The sequence below is a fragment of the Carcharhinus amblyrhynchos genome, chromosome 16, assembly GCF_965287045.1.
Source record: "Carcharhinus amblyrhynchos chromosome 16, sCarAmb.v2.hapA, whole genome shotgun sequence".
Lineage (NCBI taxonomy): Eukaryota > Metazoa > Chordata > Chondrichthyes > Carcharhiniformes > Carcharhinidae > Carcharhinus > Carcharhinus amblyrhynchos.
Window position 1 is genome coordinate 28,374,484 of NC_137339.1, and position 20,230 is coordinate 28,394,713.

The following is a 20,230-nucleotide window of genomic DNA, read 5'->3' on the forward strand; positions in this document are numbered from 1 at the left end:
AACGCCTTCTCTCGCAAAGTATACTTTTTTCTCATGAGCATAATTCACACTTCATATTAAATATACTACTAGTTTAAGCCTTGTTCTTCATAATACTCTAAAAAGTGATATGCTCCTGCAACTAGATTTGACTGGATTACAATTTTACTGCCTTGTCGAACTTACATTTTTGACAAGGTCCTAAATAATAGCTTTTTAACTAAGATTTTTAAATAAATATGAACACCTGCAGTGTGCAAAGACTGATCAGACACGACATGGTTTTCTTCTATATGATTTGCTGTTGTTCCATTTTCCATCTCAATGACTCCAATGTGGGTTTTCTCCTGCATAGCATCTGCGTCACTCTCCGCTGAGCTAAGTTTGCAAGAATGTTCCTCTATTCGATCAAGTTGTGGGGATCCAACTAAACTGTAAGGTCCAGGAGACTGCTGAAGCTGATGTTGATGCTGCTGCTGTCTGCCTCTCTCCAGGTCTTTAGCTTCATATACCTGCAAAAAGGATGGGCAGATTCCACTGTGACAAAACTTATTAACAATGGGAGCTTTACAAGTCTTTGGAACAATAATACATCTTGGGGGTTAGGTGGGGAGAGAAAAAAATTCCACAACATCCCTGATTGTCCTGAAGAGTATTAAATAGGGTGACTCATTGTGGGATGTTGACTCAAAAGGGTTCAAAAGTAATAGATATGCTTTTTTAACATACTGTTTGAGTGTATGCCAAAAGAAGCAAAACCTGCGTCTTTTAAAAGTCAGTTCTGTGTTCAAGAGCAGGTGGCTAAAAATCAATTATGACTTACATGATTAAGTTCATTCATTTTTAAATTCATTCATGGAATGTGGGCATCGCTGGCTAGGCCAGCATTCATTATCCACCTCTAAACTTTTTTTTTTATTTATTAGGCATAAGTGAGGCTCACATTAACACTGCATTGAAGTTATTGTGAAACTGCTGAATGCATTGAAAACCTGCCTTCTTAAACTGCTGCAGTCAATGCCAGGTAGGTACACCCATAGTGCTGTTAGGCAGGGTGTTCCAGGATTTTGACCCAGTGACAGTGAAGCAATGGTGGTGTCTTTCCAACTCAGAATGGCACGTGACTTTGAGGGGCACTTCCAAGTGGTGGTGTTTCCTCCTAGATGATAGTCGTCGTGAGTTTAAAAGATGCTGCCTGTGGAAACTTGGCGAGTTCCTGCAGTGCTTCTTGCTACGTTTGGACTAAAGGACTTCTTCAGCAACTGAATCATTGCAAATGGTGAATATTGTGCAAACACTCCTGCTACTGATCTTATCACGGAGGGAAGGTCATCAATGAAGCAATTGATGAGCGTAGGATATTACCCTGAGGAACTCCTACAGTCATGCCCAAGAATTGAGATGACTGACCCCAAAAATTACACCATCTTTCTTTGTGCTCGGTATGACTCCAACCAGTGAAGAATTTTCCTTCTTGATTCCTATTGACTGCAGTTTTGCTAGGAATCCTTGATACCACTCTCTGTAACATGCTGCTTGATGACGAGGAGTATCATCTTCCCCCTACTCAGGAGTTCAGCTCTTTTGTCCGTGTTTGGACAAAACTGAGTGGTCATGACAGAACTCAAACTGAGCATCAGCAAGTAGGTTATTGCTAAGCTATGGTTCCAATTACTCTTGATTACACTGTTGCTGATCCCTTCCATCACTTTACTGATGATCATATGCAGACTGATGGAGCAGTAATTAGTCAGGCTGAATTTGTCCTGATTTTTATGTACAGGACATACCTGGGCAACTTTTCAAATTGTTAGGTAAACGTCAATATTGTAGCTAGACTGGAACATACGTCAAGGTGTATGGCTGTTATGATGAACCAGAATTGTATTTTGAGCAACTATTCATTGTTAGAAGCCCAAAGTTTGAGCAGATTTTCAATACTGCTTCCTGGCCTGCAGTTGCTTCAAGTGCAACTTTTCAGCTAAAGTGGAAGTTAAAAAAAGCCCTCAATGAGTAAAGAGTTACAACTACAACTTTCAAAAAACCTCACTTGATTCCTAATCTTGGGAATTTTTTTTACATTCTAGGTGTTTGAAACGGACAGGTTACAAATCATGCTTGAGACACAAACTACAATTTTGTCACTGAAGGCAGTATTGTGTTTGTACTGCATGGCTCCAACTGGAATTCAACTGCCCAAAAGTCAAACTTGTACAGTCCCTTTCATGGTCGTTATCATTTAACTGTTTTGAGATTGTGGGTGGTTTATGTACACAGTATTTTTTCAATTCCAAGCTTAAATAAACTGTTCAGGGGGTCCAGCTGACCCATCACAACCACTTAAAACTAGATTTGATACTACTTTGCAAATATACAGGATAAAACATCAATCCTAAGCACTTTAACATTGCTAATAGTCTCATGCAACTCCTATCCAGGATTAGCTAGAGGTTCATTCAAGTTAAATCAAACCGTCAAGTGGAAACTGCTCCAGTGACAAGGTTACACAGCATAAAATGCTGATCGAGTGATAAACAACTCAAAATGATTGCGATGAAACAGATTGACTGCAGGTTGCTCATCTGGAAAACAAGATTGTTGTGCAATAGCTACACAATTATTACAGACAATTGCTAGAACAGTGCTCCTAAACACTTCTTGATTTCTAACAAAAAGCTTCACATTATACAAAGCCTGATATGGATCAAGAGGGAAAAAAACTTGTAAAATGGGTTTGACATGACAATGAAGCATCCTTCGTCTCAAGGGAATGCAATTCCCTGAATGTTTGAATGATGTTTTGTGTCGCAAGTGGCGAATTGCATTTGACAATTTGTTTTCTCTTCTTCCAGTCTAACTACCTCTCCAGCTTGAGCATTGGGAGCCTGCATTCGTAATCTTTACCATAAGTTCACAATGATAATATCAGTGTCAGCTTGAATAGGCAAAGTGTTCTTCCATTTTACTAAACTATATGTTGCAGTTAGAAATTCTATGAAACTGAGACAAGAACATGTTCTTATCTGTTACAATCAGATATTCAACTGTCAAAGTGGGGTGGGGGGGAATGGTTTAAACTTAGGCAAAGTCATTGCACAGTCTGGTCCCCTCAACAGATTTTTAAATAGAACATTTCCCAGCAGCATACTGTAAACTGTATATTAATTGTGCTCAATTATATGCAGATGCTGGCCATTAACTGGGGATTCACTTGTGCTCCTATAAATAGAATCAAATTAAAATGGTGGTTGTTGGTTTAGGCAGTGCATGTTTGTAACGTGCATTTGTGTTAATACATGCTTATAAATAAGAACATAAGAAACAGGAGCAGGAGTAGGCCATCTAGCCCTTCGAGCCTGCCCCACCATTCAATAAGATCATGGCTGATCTGAAGTGGATCAGTTCCACTTTCCTGCTTTCTCCCCATAACCCTTAATTCCCCTATCAAAAACCTATCTACCCGTGACTTAAATATATTTAGCGAGGTAGCCTCCACCACTTCAACGGGCAGAGAATTCCAGAGATTCACCACCCTTTGAATGAAGAAGTTCCTCCTCAACTCTGACCTAAACTGCAACCCCCCCCCTTATCTTGAGGCTGTGTCCTCTAGTCTTGCTATCCTTTCTAAGCAGGAAGAATCTCTCTACCTATATCCTATCCATCCCCTTCATTATCTTATATGTCTCTATAAGATCCCCCCTCATCCTTCTAAACTCCAACGAGTACAGACCCAGTCTATTTAGTCTCTCTTCATAGGCCAACCCCCTCGTCTCCGGTATCAGCCTAGTGAACCTCCTCTGCACTCCCTCCAAGGCCAATATATCCTTCCGCGAGTGCAGCGACCAAAACGGCACACACTACTCCAGCTGCGGCCTCACCAGTACCCTGTACAGTTGCATAACACAGTTATACATAAAACACGTAAAGGGTTAGCTCCAGTTCTATTTTCACCATCTAGTTTTCTAGTCTATAACATTGCAGCAGAGATTGCGTAAATTGCAGATTGGAAACTAGGAAAAAAAACCGCAAAACTAAAATCTTCGTGATCACTGTAGTAAATAGCAGACATGCTATCCTCTGGTATTCTTGAAGTCTGAACAATGACTATTAGAAGAATGAAGTGGATCTGTAGACATGGGCTATGATTCTATCAAAGAGAAAACAAGGTCTTGAATTGGTAGTGCTACCTCCTACAGGCAGTAAAACCAGAAGTGAAGTGTTTTGTAGGATAAATGGCCATCTGTTGGGCAGCTAAGTCTAACTGTGTTCTATTTCCTGAGAAAGAGAGCCTGCTCAATCAGAAGTCTGTAACTTTACAAATATTCCTGGAAAACAGTCATCTCCTTCAGCTTTCAAAAACAAGTTAGACATTCCATTGTAACAGAATAGGAAACTCAACCCTTGTCAGATTTCAAAATAGCCTGATACCGAATGTAGGCATCAACAAAACAATTAAGGACAGGCAGATTGAGGATGCAAGTACCTTTAACAGATTAGGCTATCACAGCAGAAAACAAAGTTGGGCTACAACAATAATTTTTAAAATTAATTCCCAGTAATTCAGAACAGTTAGGTGCGAGTTGATGTATCATACACAGCGAAGTGTCTACAGTGTCCTCAAAATGGGCAAAATAGCAGAGTTAGGAAATTCCGAGGACGAAAATGAAAACAGTGATGTTGTGAACAAATTATATTGGTCACAATGAGTTTTAGTCCAATGATGTGTTAGTTGCACACTTTAACTCTCCTAGGCTACATGGCGCTTGAACATGCGTAGTATGTACCAAGGGTGATTAAAACGTTACATGATTCGTTAAATAGTGAGGATTAATGCAAGGTTCAGGAATATGAAAACATTACTTTTTCAAGTTTGGTGATAATCACACATGTAGCTCATGAAAGAGAGAATAAAATTTAACGTTTTGTGGCTGGAGCAAGCCATTTTATAGATGCTGCAGTAATCTCCATTCAGATACCAATGCTGTTAAGTAAACCTTCCAAAAAAAAAGGCCATAAGGAAATTCAACATGGAGCATGATGAGACAATATTTTTTGCAAGTCAGTTGATCTGCAGTTTACCAACCCGATCATGATCCTTAACGAAACCTTATGTTCCTCAGAGTGTTAGACAAGTATTAGTGGTATTGGGTGATAAAACCCAGCAAAGGCAAAAAAAAAACAAATTTTCCTGAAGTTATAGAGATGATTTGCTCACCTGACTTGTCAAAGATTGGAAATCCTGCTAAAAGATATAGGTGTGGCTGACAATAAATGAAGCATGTTGTAGCTCAAATGCTCCTGTGTTTTCTGATGAAAGATGGGAACAGGATCAAGAATTGCATGAGAATATGAGTGGTTCAGACACAAAACAAGGCCATCACATTCACCGGCCAATTGTTCAGAGTAGGTCCCTGGGCAACATATATTTCAAAGGCATTGACTGAGCACAGGGATGTGATAATTATGAGAAGTGCATGAAAATCCATCACCAACTTTAAATATTGGTTTTACGCACAAGATCATGCGCAAGAAGAGAGAAGGTAGAATAATGTTCGTGAAAAGTAGAAAAGCATAGTGCAAGTATTAATCTCAAGTCCAGTAGTTACTCTTGCATCAAAACAATCACTTACAGGAAAAAGTCTCTCAAAAGTGCAAGAGATCGCAGAGTGCAGTCCCAGCAGACATGAAAGTGGATGTAGTGATATAAAGGGCAATCTTGTAGTAGTCATCCTTGCAGTCAAAAAATGAATGTAGAGTTGCAGGGGTTAATCTCAGAGTAATAGTTTCAGCTAACAGGTACCTTTTAGATAACGCTCTCAAATTAATTCCAGAAGTTGCAATTGACGTAAGTTTTACAGCTGAGATTAGAATGAACCCTAGACCTTACATGATTGTTGATTATGTATTATGGGGTTGTATTATGTAATTTGAGATGTGTGTTACTAATAATCAAGCAGAATTTAAAAATGAAAGTCAGGCTTGTAACGTCTGCAAAGTGCATTTGGAATCATTTTAAATCAACAATGCCATTTTGAAAGTGTTGCTCTCATCCTGTTTAGTCATACCAGGTCCTCAGCGAAGGGTCACGTATCTAAAGAAGGAATAAAGCAACTGTGAAGTTTGATGGGTCAATCGTATACTCAGACTAGATCAGATGCTGGTTATGCTATCTTGTGAAGTACTACACTGCAACACCCTAAATTTTTTAAAAGGCAAATAAAACGTTAAAGATATTAATTCAGGTTTCCATCTCTCGGTGACCCAAAGAACATCAAACTAATGAATTTTAGCAATGCTTCACATGCTAACCTTCCTGACGGACATTCTAGTGCAGCTAGAGAGAATGAGAAATGTCATTTTGCTTTAGAAGCAAAGAAAATAAAAAGTACAGTGACTGCTGAAACGCAGATTTTTGTGGAAGCAACAGGTATGTGACACCATTTATTAAATATTTTAAATGAATTCTGCACAATGGTTATACTGAAGACAGTATTCCCAAAGATGTTTTTTGGTAACCATTGATTGTGGAATAATATACACTCTAAAACTGTAAATAAAAAAAAATAAAGGACTGACATGGCTTGAAACAAATACCGGAGAGCAATTGTTTAAAATTAGATGGGTGGATGCAAGTCATCAGCTGTTGGATTGATTTATAAAAATGAAGTGAGCGTGAGGAAATTGTGAAGTGTTACTGGAGAGGGCATCTTACACTGTAATGTTTAGTCCAAAATACAGGGGTCTTTGATGCCAGTTATTTTGAAATTTTTGTATAAACTCTAATTTTCAAAAATTATTGCATGCAGGTGCTTTCACTTATGCTTCCATAGAGGTACAAAATGCAACTGGTTGTTTGGTTTGAAGGTGCACATTTGAAACAAAAGTTTATAAAAGAGCGTAAAGATTGACAACAGCTCGATCCTCAAGTACGTGGCTTTCTGGAATATAGAAATTACTGCATTGTGATCCAGAAGAAAATGCTGTTTTTGCTTCCCCTCCCATTCTCCTAAATCAAGAGCAGGGGGGCCAATTTAGCCAACCTATTCAAATTGGCTAATTCGATACAGTTGAACCATTCGTCAAACCTATCACCTTCTGCTCTGTATAGCTGTTGTCTACTTCCTTCCACAACAAAATTGCGTTGCTTAAAAACAAACATATCCTAAACTGAATTTTAATTTTAAATACATACCACTTGGTTTTCCATTTTTGTAAATATAACATTGAGCATCTGTGTGAGAGTAGCTTTTGCTGTTGTCTGGTTGATCAGGTTTTTACTGGCTAGGTAGATATTATAGCAGGTCCGGACAGTCTGTAAGATTGTTCCTTCATGGATTTCAATATGAGATGAAGTCACAGCAGTGAGCAGTGCCTAAAATGATGAGCAACATTTAAATGATGTGAGAAAAGTACACTTCATGAAAATTGCTGTCCACTTAATACTTGCAATTTAATTTGATTTTCCTTAGCATCATCCCCTCACCATCTTCAGACTATCGTACAGAGGTTTTACTAATGTTTCAATTTCTCACGGAGGGTCCATTTGTTCAAAACATTACATCATTGCTTAATAACTAAATATTAGTGATTTATTTCAAAATTTGTCAGTTGGACCTTCACACAGCTACAATATCTGAATCACCTTCCTGAACAAAAAAAAATGGAGAACAGCAGGACTCAGACTAATGTCATCACTAATAAAAAGCATGTTTTTGGCTCCTGTCCCAAATGCTATCACATATTACAATGTAAAATCCATCCCAAGGGACTGCATCCCCTCTTTGCCTATTTCAGTTAGGCTAATTTTTTTCCTTAAAATCAACATTTGCTGACACCACTGGTCAACCATTAAGTTGCACTGCATCAACCATCGATGATTTGTCAAATTGGTGCAGCTTGATAGTATTATCGCTGATACCTTTCATCACTTCACTAATGATTGAGAGTAGACTGATGGGATGGCAATTGACCAGAGGGGAGCTGTCCTGCTTACTTTGTGCACAGGGTAAACCTAGGATCTTCCATGTTACTGGATAGATGCTGCTTTTGAGCTACACTGGGACAATATGCTGTGGGCAGGGCTGGTGCTACAGCACATGCTCAAGTTCTGAAGCAAGACTTGAACCCGTTATTAGACTGCTAATCAGTCAGAATGCCTCCAACCAGCCACAAAAGACACATGCAATGTAACTTTAAAGAATGGATGGACTCAGAATTGATTTTTGTGCACCAAACTGGGAAGGTACGAATATACCCATGCACATTGTTGGCTGGACTAACTGCAATGATAATTGTTTGCTGGAGTTTAGTGTAAAGTTTAAGAATCATGATGGAGAGAGTGTTAGATTGTTCAGAGCTAAGCACTACATGATTTGCAATTTGCTTGTTGTACAATAGGCAGAAATGGTCAGATGTCAAACATACCTTAATTATCTGAAGCTGAACTCCTTCATCTGTTTGAGTTCCTTGAAAACATCCACAAATGGTTTCAATAATCCTATCAATCAGTCTCTTTCCAGTTGAGCTGTCAGGAGCATTACCTGTGATATGTCCATATGCTATCAGCTTCTACAAAAGACATCACAACAGCGCACAAGTTAGTAAACAGAGATGAACAGTACTCCACCAAATCATACCATGGTACTACAAGAGGACATCAATAATAGCATCCAAAACCTGCCACGACAACCAGACAGAGTCCCTATCATTAACAGCTGAAATGCTGATGCCCCCTACATGTCAAGTTGAGATACAAGCAAAGAAACTTTACATCAGTGCAAAGTATTCTTGGACTGCTAACATTCATATGCTTGATATACAAATGGATGTATTCAATAATACTTACAGCAATGGGTCCTAATGACACTTCTGTGCAATTTTCTTTAAGACGACACCATAACAATGCCACCAGCATCAGCCTATGTTTTACATTAGTGTACCTATGCCAGGATGAGTAGCAGGTGATGCTCCACATCCCAAGTGTTACAAGTACGAGGTTTAAAAGATTGTTATGTTTGGAACTGTATCTTTCCATCTGGGTAAAATGAAGGGAACCATGTAACCTATTCTGAAGGTTGTCTCACAACAGGCCTGGGTGAGAAGGCCGTGGTGGGAACTTGCGCTCGGATCAAAAAGACAGAATTCATGTGAAGTTAAACTGAAGTTGCAAGATTAGCCTCACTTGCACTAGAGGGAAATCGTCCCAGTTAACTTCTCGAATAGAATCATAGAATCCTTACAGTGCAGGAGGCCGCCAATTGGCCTATCGTGTCTGCATCGATGACTATCCTACCCTTTTTCCCGTAACCCCACATATTTACTCTCCTAATCCACCTGACACTAGGGTGAATTTAGCATGACCAATCAACCTGATCTGCACATCTTTGGACTGTGGGAGGAAACCAGAGTACCTGGAGGAAAACCATGCAGACACGGGGAGAATGTGCAAACTCCACACAGACAGGGCGGAATTGAATCTGGGTCCCTGGCGCTCTGAGGCAGCAGTGCTAACCACTGTGCCGTCCTTCTGGCCAGAAGGGTAGTTCTGAAATCATATTTCAGGCTGAGATAGGAAAAGAACAGAAGCAAATCCTTGGGAACTGAGAATTGTCTTGGAAAACAATGTCTATCTTAAAGGAAGTGTGAAATATACTGTGAAGGTTTTCTTTTGGTTTCATTATAAATAAAACGTGGAGTTCAATTCTGCAGTTTATTATTTGCTTACAAAAGAAGCAGTTAATCAATAATGCTTTTAGGTTGTTTATTACAGCAAAGTCTTAAAATGTGAAAAATTGTGTCATGCTTTCAGCTATTATCTGGAAGTTCAAATATCTTGTCAAAAGTCAAACGTTCTCTGCAGAGATAGTAACACAATTTCAACTGTGCCGTGAAAATATGTTGTTTAGAGGCTGGGAACTGGATTTATATATCTTTATATGCCCTGTTTGTGAACAGAACTCCCACTTACCTGACGAAGGAGCAGCGCTCCAAAAGCTAGTGGATTTTGCTACTAAATAAGCCTGTTGGACTTTAACCTGGTGTTGTGAGACTTCTAACTGGATTCCAAGACAGGGAAGAAAGAATTAACCTCAGAAAAGCTAGAAATAAACAAACTAAGAAATTACCAAGTGCAAGGGATACACTAAAAGGTGAGGAAGGAAAGTGCATGGTGCAATTAAGAAAAAGAAAAATTAAAAATAAAACGAGCATTATGAGTATTCAGCTGGATATTTCATAGAAATCACAGAAAACTGACTACATAAAAGGAGGTCATGTGGCCCACTGCGTCCATGCCAGTCAACAAGGACTAGCCAGTTTACACCTACCTTCCTGCACTAGGTCTGTAACTCCACAGGTCATGGCTTTTCAAGCATTTGAGTATGATCAGAGTGCCTCCCATTACAACCCTTTCATGCAGCCTATTCTATGGTTCCTATAATCCTCTGGTTATTCTTCCCCACTAACAGTAAAAAGATCTTCCCAAACCTTTACCATATCAGAGCCAAGCACAGCTGGGGTCAAACTTGCTGACTTCAAATCTAACTGCAAATTGCTGGTTCCAAATCTGAGCAATGCATGGTTGGAAGACCAAAGCCACATGCGTGTAAAGATCCATATACATCTTCAAAGTTTTCAGGAAGAAATATTGAACTCTTACCATATTTAATCATTAAAGCAAGGTATTTATCCCCTCAACAGCTGAACATAAAAAGGGGACAGCTAATAGCCATGCAGCTAAAAATAACGAATCAAACATAGTCTAAGGAAATTTCCTGCATTTTCCTCTGTCTGATTTGAACATTTTTCAAAACGTTCACAGATGTTCCAAATATTCATTACGGCCATTCTTGACATAAATTTAAACATTTGCGTTTAGGAGTTGAAAACATGTATTTCTTCTCAAATAAATCCTCTTTTGATATTAAGCCCATTGTTGAATTCAATTTCAAGAACCTTTTTAATAAGAACATAAGAAATAGGAGCAGGAGTAGGCCATCCAGCCTTTTTTTGATAGATTAATTTAAATTTATGAAACTTGAGGAGGAAATCTGGTGGTGTAGCAGATTACAACTCGTATGTAATTCCAGGTCTTGCAAAGAGGAACACAAACAGAACTGTACTAATCCTTTGCAACTTCCATGAGGTTGATTAAAGAAATCATTGCCAGAGGAACGTTGAGTGTTTACAAGCCTTATACTCTACAGCAGTGAACAATGGGTGTCGGTTTTTGTGAAGGGAAACCTAAAAAGTGGCAAACAAATCATAGTCAGGGGGAAGGGAAGGAACAAAGAAGTCAGGATGTGGACAGCTCAACATTTTAATTGCAATGACATTAAGCAGCATACTGCACAATGCAATTTTACGCACCTGTAAGCAGTCCAAAGATGTGCTGATGATTCGAGGGGATTTTGATTGACAGGCCAACTCAAATGGAAGAAAATACTTATCAGCCTCAATAAAGTTTGCCTTTGGTGTTGCAGAGACATTTTTTTCTCCAGCTCTATAGAAAGTAATTGTAAAAATTAGTCAAAACACAATTTTTAAAAATGGGCAAAGAATATTGCAGACAGATTCATTTTTCAGCAACTCCACAAAATTGCCTCTCTTTTCCACACCTTGACAGTGCAGAGGTCAGACTTTCATCTGCTTCTGTAGCTAATTATTTGTAGAACAGGTTGCTAGTCCATTATCAAGGGCTAGTAGCTTCAGGGATTTTACATAACGGACTGAGGAAGAAAAAGAAGCACATGGGACAATAAGCAAATGCCATACAGTCAGACATCCAAGGCCAGAATCAAACTTGGGTCCCTGGCACTGTAAGACAGCATGCTAACCACTGTGCCACTGTACCACTCCCAAGGTAAAATTAGAAATCAATTAACTGGGAATTATCATGCATTATTAGTCACTGGCACAAAAATTAATCTTCTGACAACCATGCATAGGGACCTTCATATTCACCTAATTAAATTGTACCTGTTACGACAAAGATATTGCTATTCCAGTAATTTGATTGTTATTTGAACTGCAAGAATGTGAAGGAAAGATATGTTTCAAGTGTGTTGCCTGGCGAGGTCATACAAAAGGGTAACATTTGCTGCATTTGTTAGAATAAAGAGCACCATTTATTGCGTGGATAGAGGATTGGTTGTCAAATAGGAGGCAGAGAGTGGGGGTCAACGGGTGCTATTCGGATTGGCGGATGGTGACTAGTGGAGTGCCCCAGGGGTCGGTGCTGGGGCCTCAGCTATTTACCATTTATATAGATGATCTGGAGGAGGGAACTGAGTGTAGGGTGTCGAAATTTGCTGATGACACCAAGATTGGAGGAAAGGCAAATTGTGCGGAGGGTGTGGAGAGTCTACAGAAGGATCTAGATAGGCTGGGCGAATGGGCCAGGAAATGGCAAATGGAATTTAATGTCGGCAAGTGTGAGGTGGTCCACTTTGGTAGGAATAATGGTAGGAAGGATTATCACTTACGTGGCGAAAAACTGCAGCAGGCGACGGTGCAGAGGGACCTCGGGGTCCTTGTGCATGAGTCGCAAAAACCCAGCTTGCAGGTGCAGCAGGTGATCAGGAAGGCGAATGGGATTCTGGCCTTCATAGCCAGGGGGATTGAATATAAAAGTAGGGAGGTCTTGCTGCGGCTGTATAGGGCATTGGTGAGGCCGCAGCTGGAGTACTGTGTGCAGTTTTGGGCGCCGTACTTACGCAAGGATATTTTGGCCTTGGAGGGAGTGCAGAGGAGGTTTACTAGGCTGATGCTGGAGTTGAGGGGGTTGAGCTATGAGGAGAGGCTGAATAAACTAGGCTTGTACTCATTGGAGTTTAGAAGAATGAGGGGAGATCTCATTGAGATGTATAAGATGATGAATGGGATGGATAGGATAGAGGTGGAGAGACTCTTCCCGCTCAGAAAGGATAATAGGACTAGGGGGCAAAGCCTCAAGATAAAGTGGGGGGGGGGGGGGGGGGGGGGGGGGCGCGCGCGGTTTAGAACGGAGTTGAGGAGGAACTTCTTCACTCAAAGGGTGGTGAATCTCTGGAATTCTCTGCCCGTTGAAGTGGTGGAGGCTACCTCGCTAAATATTTTTAAGCCACGGGTTGTTGGGTTTTTGATAAGAGAGGGGATTAAGGGTTATGGGGAGAGGGCAGGAATGTGGAACTGAGCCACAACAGATCAGCCATGATCTTATTGAATGGCGGGGCAGGCTCGAAGGCCTACTCCTGCTCCTGTTTCTTATGTTCTTATTGCCGTGTAAAGTCAGATAACTGACACCCCCACCTGTTACACAATAAACTAGATACATTACAATTTTCAGCAGTAACAGAAACTGCATTTCTTACCTTTGTTTTTCTATTTCAGCTTTTATTTCTTCTGTTGAAGAAATACAAAATAAGAGTTACTATCTTCAGTTAAGCGTTACATGGACATCATTTAACACAGTGCTTCCAACAAATTTACAAGACAAGCAGTCCTATGAAAGCTTCCCAAAATGATGGCCAGCATAGTCACCACGGGCTGAATGCCTCTTTCTGTGCTGTATACTTTCCATGTTTCTATGTTCAACTGATGCACCTTTTGGAAAAAAACTGGACATACAGATTGCAATGGCTTGGTGGTATGGCATAGTGATTCAGAGACCACTACGGCAATGCTCTGGGTGAGTGGGTTTGAATCCCACCACGGCAAATGGTGCAACTTTGAATTTAATAAAAATCTAGATGTAAAAAGTCCAATGATGACCATGATTATTGTTGATTGCTGTAAAACACCATCTGGTGCACTTGTGTCTTCACCTGGTCTGGGCAGCATGCAACTTCAGATCCACAACAGTGTGGCTCATTCTGAAATGCCTTAATTACAAACTGACATAAATGATAAGTCCTTCAAAAGCAGATTCAGCCAGACCAGTTACCACTGCCAAACTGACCATTTAGAGAAAATAATGGACTTCTGCTTCGATTAGGTTTACATTGATAATATAATTAATCAGGTTCTAGGCAGAAGTAAATTTACCATCCATTTCTTGTTTTTTTTTAATGTTGTCACAACATAAAACTAAAAGCTACACATATGAAAAAAGTCAAGAGAAGCAGTCATAGAGCAGTTGCTATTCAGCGCACAAGGCAGGGCTTCTTGGCTCCATGCCTCATATGAATTTAGTCCGCAATTAAAATGGCATCATATTTGGAAAATATATTCTCCAGTCATCACCAATTTAGAAAAGAATGGACAAAACTCACCATTGTTACAATCATGAGTGACACAATCAAAAACATTGCAAACTGCTTAGTTTGTTCTCACTGGAACAACGGAGATTGAGCGATGACTTGATAGACGTCTACAAGATTATGACAGACGTGGACAGAGTGGATAGTCAGAAGCTTTTTCCCCAGAGTGGAAGAGTCAATTACTAGGGGGCATAGGTCTAAGGTGCGAGGGGCAAGGTTTAAAAGGGGATGTACGAGGCACGTTTTCACACAGGTCGGCATCTGGAACTCCCTGCCAGGGGAGGGAGTGGAAGCAGATACAATAGTGACTTTTAAGGGACATCTTGACAAATACATGAAAAGGATGGGAATAGGGGGATATGGTTCCAGGAAGGATAGGGTGTTTCAGTTCAGTTGGACAGCTTGGTTGGCTGAAGGGCCTGCTCTTGTGCTGTAATTTTCTTTGCTCTTTGAATAAATGCTTCACCAAGCCATTTTTAAATGTAGATAAGTTTCTATTTGCCACAGCGCTTCCCTCAAAACACCAACTCCTTACACTGGATACAGTCCATAGGCCCAGTCACTCTCCAGTATCTTGACCAAATGGCCATTATTTATACAGACAGTGAATATGCAATATCAGATCACAGGGGATAAATCAGTTCTTGTCATACTGAAAGAATGTATGCATTTGTGTAAGGATTGATAAGCAGGACACAGAGAGGCTATATTGCCAAAAACTAAAATAATCAGACAGTGAATCTTGAATGGATGGCATCACGGCAGACCTGACATTAGCAGAATTTGGCAAGAATACATACACAGACTAAGAACCTCAATTATAATGGTAACCTATTGAAAGAGATACTGGAGAAACCTCAACTTCTTTGCATGTTTATTGCAACAAAAAGCAGTGCTCAAGATCAATGTGAATCTTAAGAAAGAAACAATAGGCCTCGAGAAAAAAAAATGTAGTTGGATTTGGGGTAGACAAGAGCCATCAGCAAAATGCAAGCGGTAAAGATATTCAAAATTCCAAATGGATCATTTCATAGTTTTGTAGTTGAGTATAAACTCAAATAATGGTGAGAATGTAGTGGAGTAGCGGCTTGCCTCTGAGAGGGCTTCAACAGAGCCCATCTGAGTATTCAAGGGCAATTAATTGAGTATCATAATGTCTAAGCAGAACACGAGTAAAATTCAGGGATCGCCTGAGAAACTCAAATGGCAAACAGCTATGACAACAGTTCGTCGGGTAATTGGAAAACAGATAACAGTATGAACAATGCTTTTATAATCACGAGAAAAACATTTATGTCACAGAACATTGCAACAACATAACAGAGCAGTCAACCAATAAGCATGCTTCAATGTTTCTCCACCGAAGGTCATCAGTTGAACTCCACTTTTTTTTTCCACGTCAGCTCAAAGCCTTGTTGTTTCCACTGGTTTATTCAGTATGATTCACTCAAAATCAGCCAAACCATCATTAAAGAGAGCAATTTGAAGCACAAGTTACATTCAGTGCAATTCTAGTTTCCACATTATGCCCATTTGAAAAGACTTGCTATTCTCCCAGCATGAGTTAATCACCAAGGTATGTGACCACTCATCATGCCTGTGTGCAAGGACTCAAGGACGCTCAAAATTAAGATTTATTTTAATGCACAAGATATCAAAAGGCACCGCAGACACTTAAATAATACGAAATAATTGATTCACTCAGAAACTTACATAAGAACATAAGAAATAGGAGTAGGCCATCTAGCCCTTCGAGCCTGCCCCGCCATTCAATAAGATCACGGCTAATCTGAAGTGGATCAGTTCCACTTTCCCGCTTTAAGAACATAAGAACATAAGAAATAGGAGCAGGAGTAGGCCATCTAGCCCTTCGAGCCTGCCCCGCCATTCAATAAGATCATGGCTGATCTGAAGTGGCTCAGTTCCACTTTCCCACTTTCTCCCCAAAACCCTTAATTCTCTTGTCTATCAGAAATCTATCTACCCATGACTTAAATATATTTAATGAGGTAGCCTCCACCACTTCAAATGGGCAGAGAATTCCAGACATTCACCACCCTTTGAGTGAAGAAGTTCCTCCTCAGCTCCGTTCTAAAGTGTACCCCCCCTTATTTTGAGACTGTGCCCGCTAGTTCTGCTATCCTTTCTAAGCTTTCTAAGAATCTCTCTACCTCTACCCTATCTAGCCCCTTCATTATCTTATATGTCTCTGTAAGATCCCCCCTCTGCCTTCTAAACTCTAACGAGTACAGGCCCAGTCTATTCAATCTCTCCTCATAAGCTAACCCTCTCATCTCTGCCATCAGCCTGGTGAACGTCACTGATCAGGCCATTGCCGGATTGAACGGCATGCAACTCGGAGACAAGAAGCTCATCGTCCAACGGGCCAGCGTGGGGGCGAAGAACGCAACCCCGGTAAGTCGCAGGAACCTCCGTCTCCATATCGCACCGGTGGGAGCTGGCAGTGGGGATCGAGGTGGTATTTGGATGGCCCTGGGGGAGAGGGGGCTGGTGAGGTCTGCCCACCACTGATTAGATCAGCGTTTATTGCCCATCCCTAATTGCACCTTCAAAAGGTGGTGGGCAAGCCCCCATCTTGAACCCACTGCAGTCCTGTGTGGTGTAGGTACACCCACAGTGCTGTTAGGGAGGGAGTTCCAGGATTGTTATTGGACATCAGTCAGTCCCGCGTGTTCTCCCCCAGGAGGTAGAGGTGGGAGGGTTTGGAAGGTGCTGTTGAAGGAGCACTGGGGAAGTTGCGAGTATTATCAAGGATTTCATAAATCAGTATTTGGAAGGCAGTGGTGTAATCAGACACAGTCAGCACGAATTTACAAAAGGAAATCATCCTTGAAGAATATATTGGAATTCTTTCAGGATGTAACGTATGGAGTTGACCGAGGAGAACCAGTGGATGTGGTTTATTTAGATTTTCAGAAGGCTTTCGACAAGGTCTCACATAACAGATTACTGTGTAAAGTTAGAGCACATGGGATTGTGGATAATGTCTTGAGATGGATAGAAAGCTGGTTAGCAGATAGGAAGCAAAGAGTTGGCATAAAGGGTCTTTTTCAGATTGGCAGTCAGTGATTAGTGGGATTCTGCAGGGATCTGTGCTCAGACCCCAACTGTTCACAGTATATATTAATGGTTAGGAAGAGGGATCTGTGTGTATTATCTCCAAATTTGCAGATGATACGAAGTTGGGTGGGAGGGTGAGCTCTGGGGAGGATGCAGAGATGGTTTAGTGTGATTTAGACAGGCTGAGTGTATGGGTATCTGTATGGTAGATGCAGTATAATGTGGATAAATGTGAGGTTATCCACTTTGGTAGCAATAATAGGAAGGCAGATTATTATCTGAATGAGTGAGAGAGATGGATACTCAGTGAGACCTTGGAGTCCTCGTGTATCAGTCGCTGAAAGTAAGCGCGCAGGTACAGCAGGCAGTAAAGAAGGGAAATGGTATGTTCGTCTTCATAGCGAGAGGATTTGAGTATAGGAATAGGAATGTTTTGCTGCAATTGTACAGGGTGTTGGTGAGGCCACCCCTGGAGTATTGTGTACAGTTTTGGTCTCCTTATCTGAGGAAGGATGTCCTTGCTATAGAGGGGGCCCAGTGAAGGTTTTCCAGGCTGATTCCTGGGATGGCAGGTCTGTCATATGAGGAGAGACTGAGTGGGTTAGGATTATATTCAGTGGAGTTTAGAGTGAGAGGGGATCTGATAGAAACTTATAAAATTCTAACAGGGTTAGACAGGGTAGATTCAGAAAGAATGTTCCCGATGGTGGGGGAAGTCCAGAACTAGGGGTCAGAGTTTGAAGATAAGGGGTAAACCTTTTATAACTGAGATAAGGAGAAATTTCTTCACCCAGAGGGTGGGGAATGTGTGGAATTCACTCCCACAGAAAGTAGTTGAGGCCAAAACGTTGTGGGATTTCAGAAAGAAATTAGATTTCAGTCTTGGGGCTAAAGGGATGGAGGGATATGGGAGAAGGGCAAATAGCTTTTTTCACCTCTGTAGGGTTTCTATTGGACCCCCAGGATTCTGACCCCGCCCACAGTGCAGGAACGGCCGATATATTTCCAAGTCAGGATGGTGTGTGTTGGGCTTGGACGGGGAACTTGCAGGTGGTGGTGTTCCCCATGTGTCTGCTGCCCTTGTCCTTCTAGGTGGTAGAGGTGGCGGGTTTGGAAGGTGCTGTGGAAGGAGCCTTGGTGAGTCGCTGCAGTGCATCTTGTAGATGGTACACACGGCTGCCTCTGTGTGTCGGTGGTGGAGGGAGTGAATGTTGAGGGTGGGGGTTAGTGTGTCGATCGAGTGGGGCTGCTTTGTCCTGGATGGTGTCGAGCTTCTCGAGTGTTGTTGGGAGCCGCACTCATCCAGGCAAATGGAGAGTATTCCATCACACTCCTGACTTGTGTCCTTGTAGATGGTGGACAGGCTTTGGGGGGAGTCAGGAGGTGAGTTACTCTCTGCAGGATTCCCAGCCTCTGACCTGCTCTGGGAGCCACAGTATTTATACGGCTGGGTCTGGTTCAGTGTCTGGTCAATGGTAACCCCCAGGATGTTGACAGTGGGGGTTTCAGTGATGGTAATACCATTGAATGTCAAGGGGGAGATGGTTAGATCCTCTCCTGTTGGAGATGGACACTGCCTGGCACTTGTGTGGCGCGAACGTTACTTTGCTGCTTGTCAGCCTGAGCCTGGATACTGTCCAGGTCTTGTTGTAGTTGATTCTGCAGCTGTCCTGGGCAGTGGTGTTTCCGCAGCTGGAGTACTGCACAGAGTTTTGGTCTCCTTACTGAGGGAGGGATAGACTGGCATTGGAGGCTGTTCAGAGAAGATTCACTGGGCTGATTCCTGGGGTGAAGGGGGTTTGTCTGAAGGGGAAAGGTTTGAGCAGATTGGGGCCTGTAACCCACTGGGAGTTTAGAATGACAGGATCTTATTGAGACGGGATGGATGCTGAGAGGATGTTCCCCCTCCTCGTGTGGGAGACTCTAGAACAAGGAGGACACAGTTTCAGAATAAGGGGATCTCGCTCCGATTGAAGATGGAGGAGGAGGAATTCCTCCTCTTAGAGAGGGAGGAGGGGTCAGTGTGTGGAATTCTGCCCCCCACCCACCAGAGAGCAGTGGGGGCTGTGACTCATTGACTATATTCAAGGCCAAATTAGAGAGGCTTCTGATCCACAAGGGGTCACGGCTGGAGGGGGGACGGAGGGGGTCACGGCCGGAGGGGGGGGGGGGGGAGCCAAGGGGGTCACGGCTGGAGGGGGGGCTGAGGGAAAAGGGGGATTTCTGAAAGAAATGGCGGAGGTGATAGTGGATGCCTTGGTGATTATTTTCCAAACGTCGCTGGATTCCGGGGAAGTGCCGGAAGATTGGAAAACGGCTAATGTTACGCCGTTGTTTAAGAAGGGTGCCAGGCAAAAGGCGGGGAATTATAGGCCGGTTAGTTTAACGTCTGTTGTAGGTAAAATGTTAGAATCTGTCATTAAGGAGGAAATTGCGAGGCATCTTGAAGGGAATTGCTTGATAGAGCAGACGCAGCACGGTTTCATTAAAGGGAAGTCGTGTCTGACAAATTTACTGGAGTTCTATGAGGATGTGTCTAGGGCAGTGGATAGAGGAGAGCCAGTGGATGTGGTCTTTCTGGATTTTCAGAAGGCGTTTGACAACGTACCTCACAAGAGGTTATTGCATAAGGTCGGGGGACATGGAGTTGGGGGTAGGGTGTTAGTGTGGATAGAGGATTGGTTGTCAAATAGGAGGCAGAGAGTGGGGGTCAACGGGTGCTATTCGGATTGGCGGATGGTGACTAGTGGAGTGCCCCAGGGGTCGGTGCTGGGGCCTCAGCTTTTTACCATTTATATAGATGATCTGGAGGAGGGAACCGAGTGTAGGGTGTCGAAATTTGCTGATGACACCAAGATTGGGGGAACGGCAAATTGTGCGGAGGGTGTGGAGAGTCTGCAGAAGGATCTAGATAGGCTGGGCGAATGGGCCAG

At 41.9% G+C, this 20,230-nt stretch overlaps 1 protein-coding gene across 1 annotated transcript in view; it reads right to left on the reverse strand.

The window, feature by feature from the left end:
• LOC145353927 (brefeldin A-inhibited guanine nucleotide-exchange protein 2-like) overlaps positions 1-20,230 on the reverse strand; it is a 110,733-nt gene that overhangs the window by 63,937 nt on the left and 26,566 nt on the right. The window contains exons 2-6 of the mRNA XM_080204929.1: positions 13,329-13,359; positions 11,347-11,479; positions 8,404-8,547; positions 7,172-7,351; positions 227-491 (exon numbers count right to left, since the gene is read on the reverse strand). Of these exons, the coding sequence (XP_080061055.1) occupies positions 227-491; positions 7,172-7,351; positions 8,404-8,547; positions 11,347-11,479; positions 13,329-13,359 (753 nt within the window). The remainder of the gene's footprint in view (positions 1-226; positions 492-7,171; positions 7,352-8,403; positions 8,548-11,346; positions 11,480-13,328; positions 13,360-20,230) is intronic.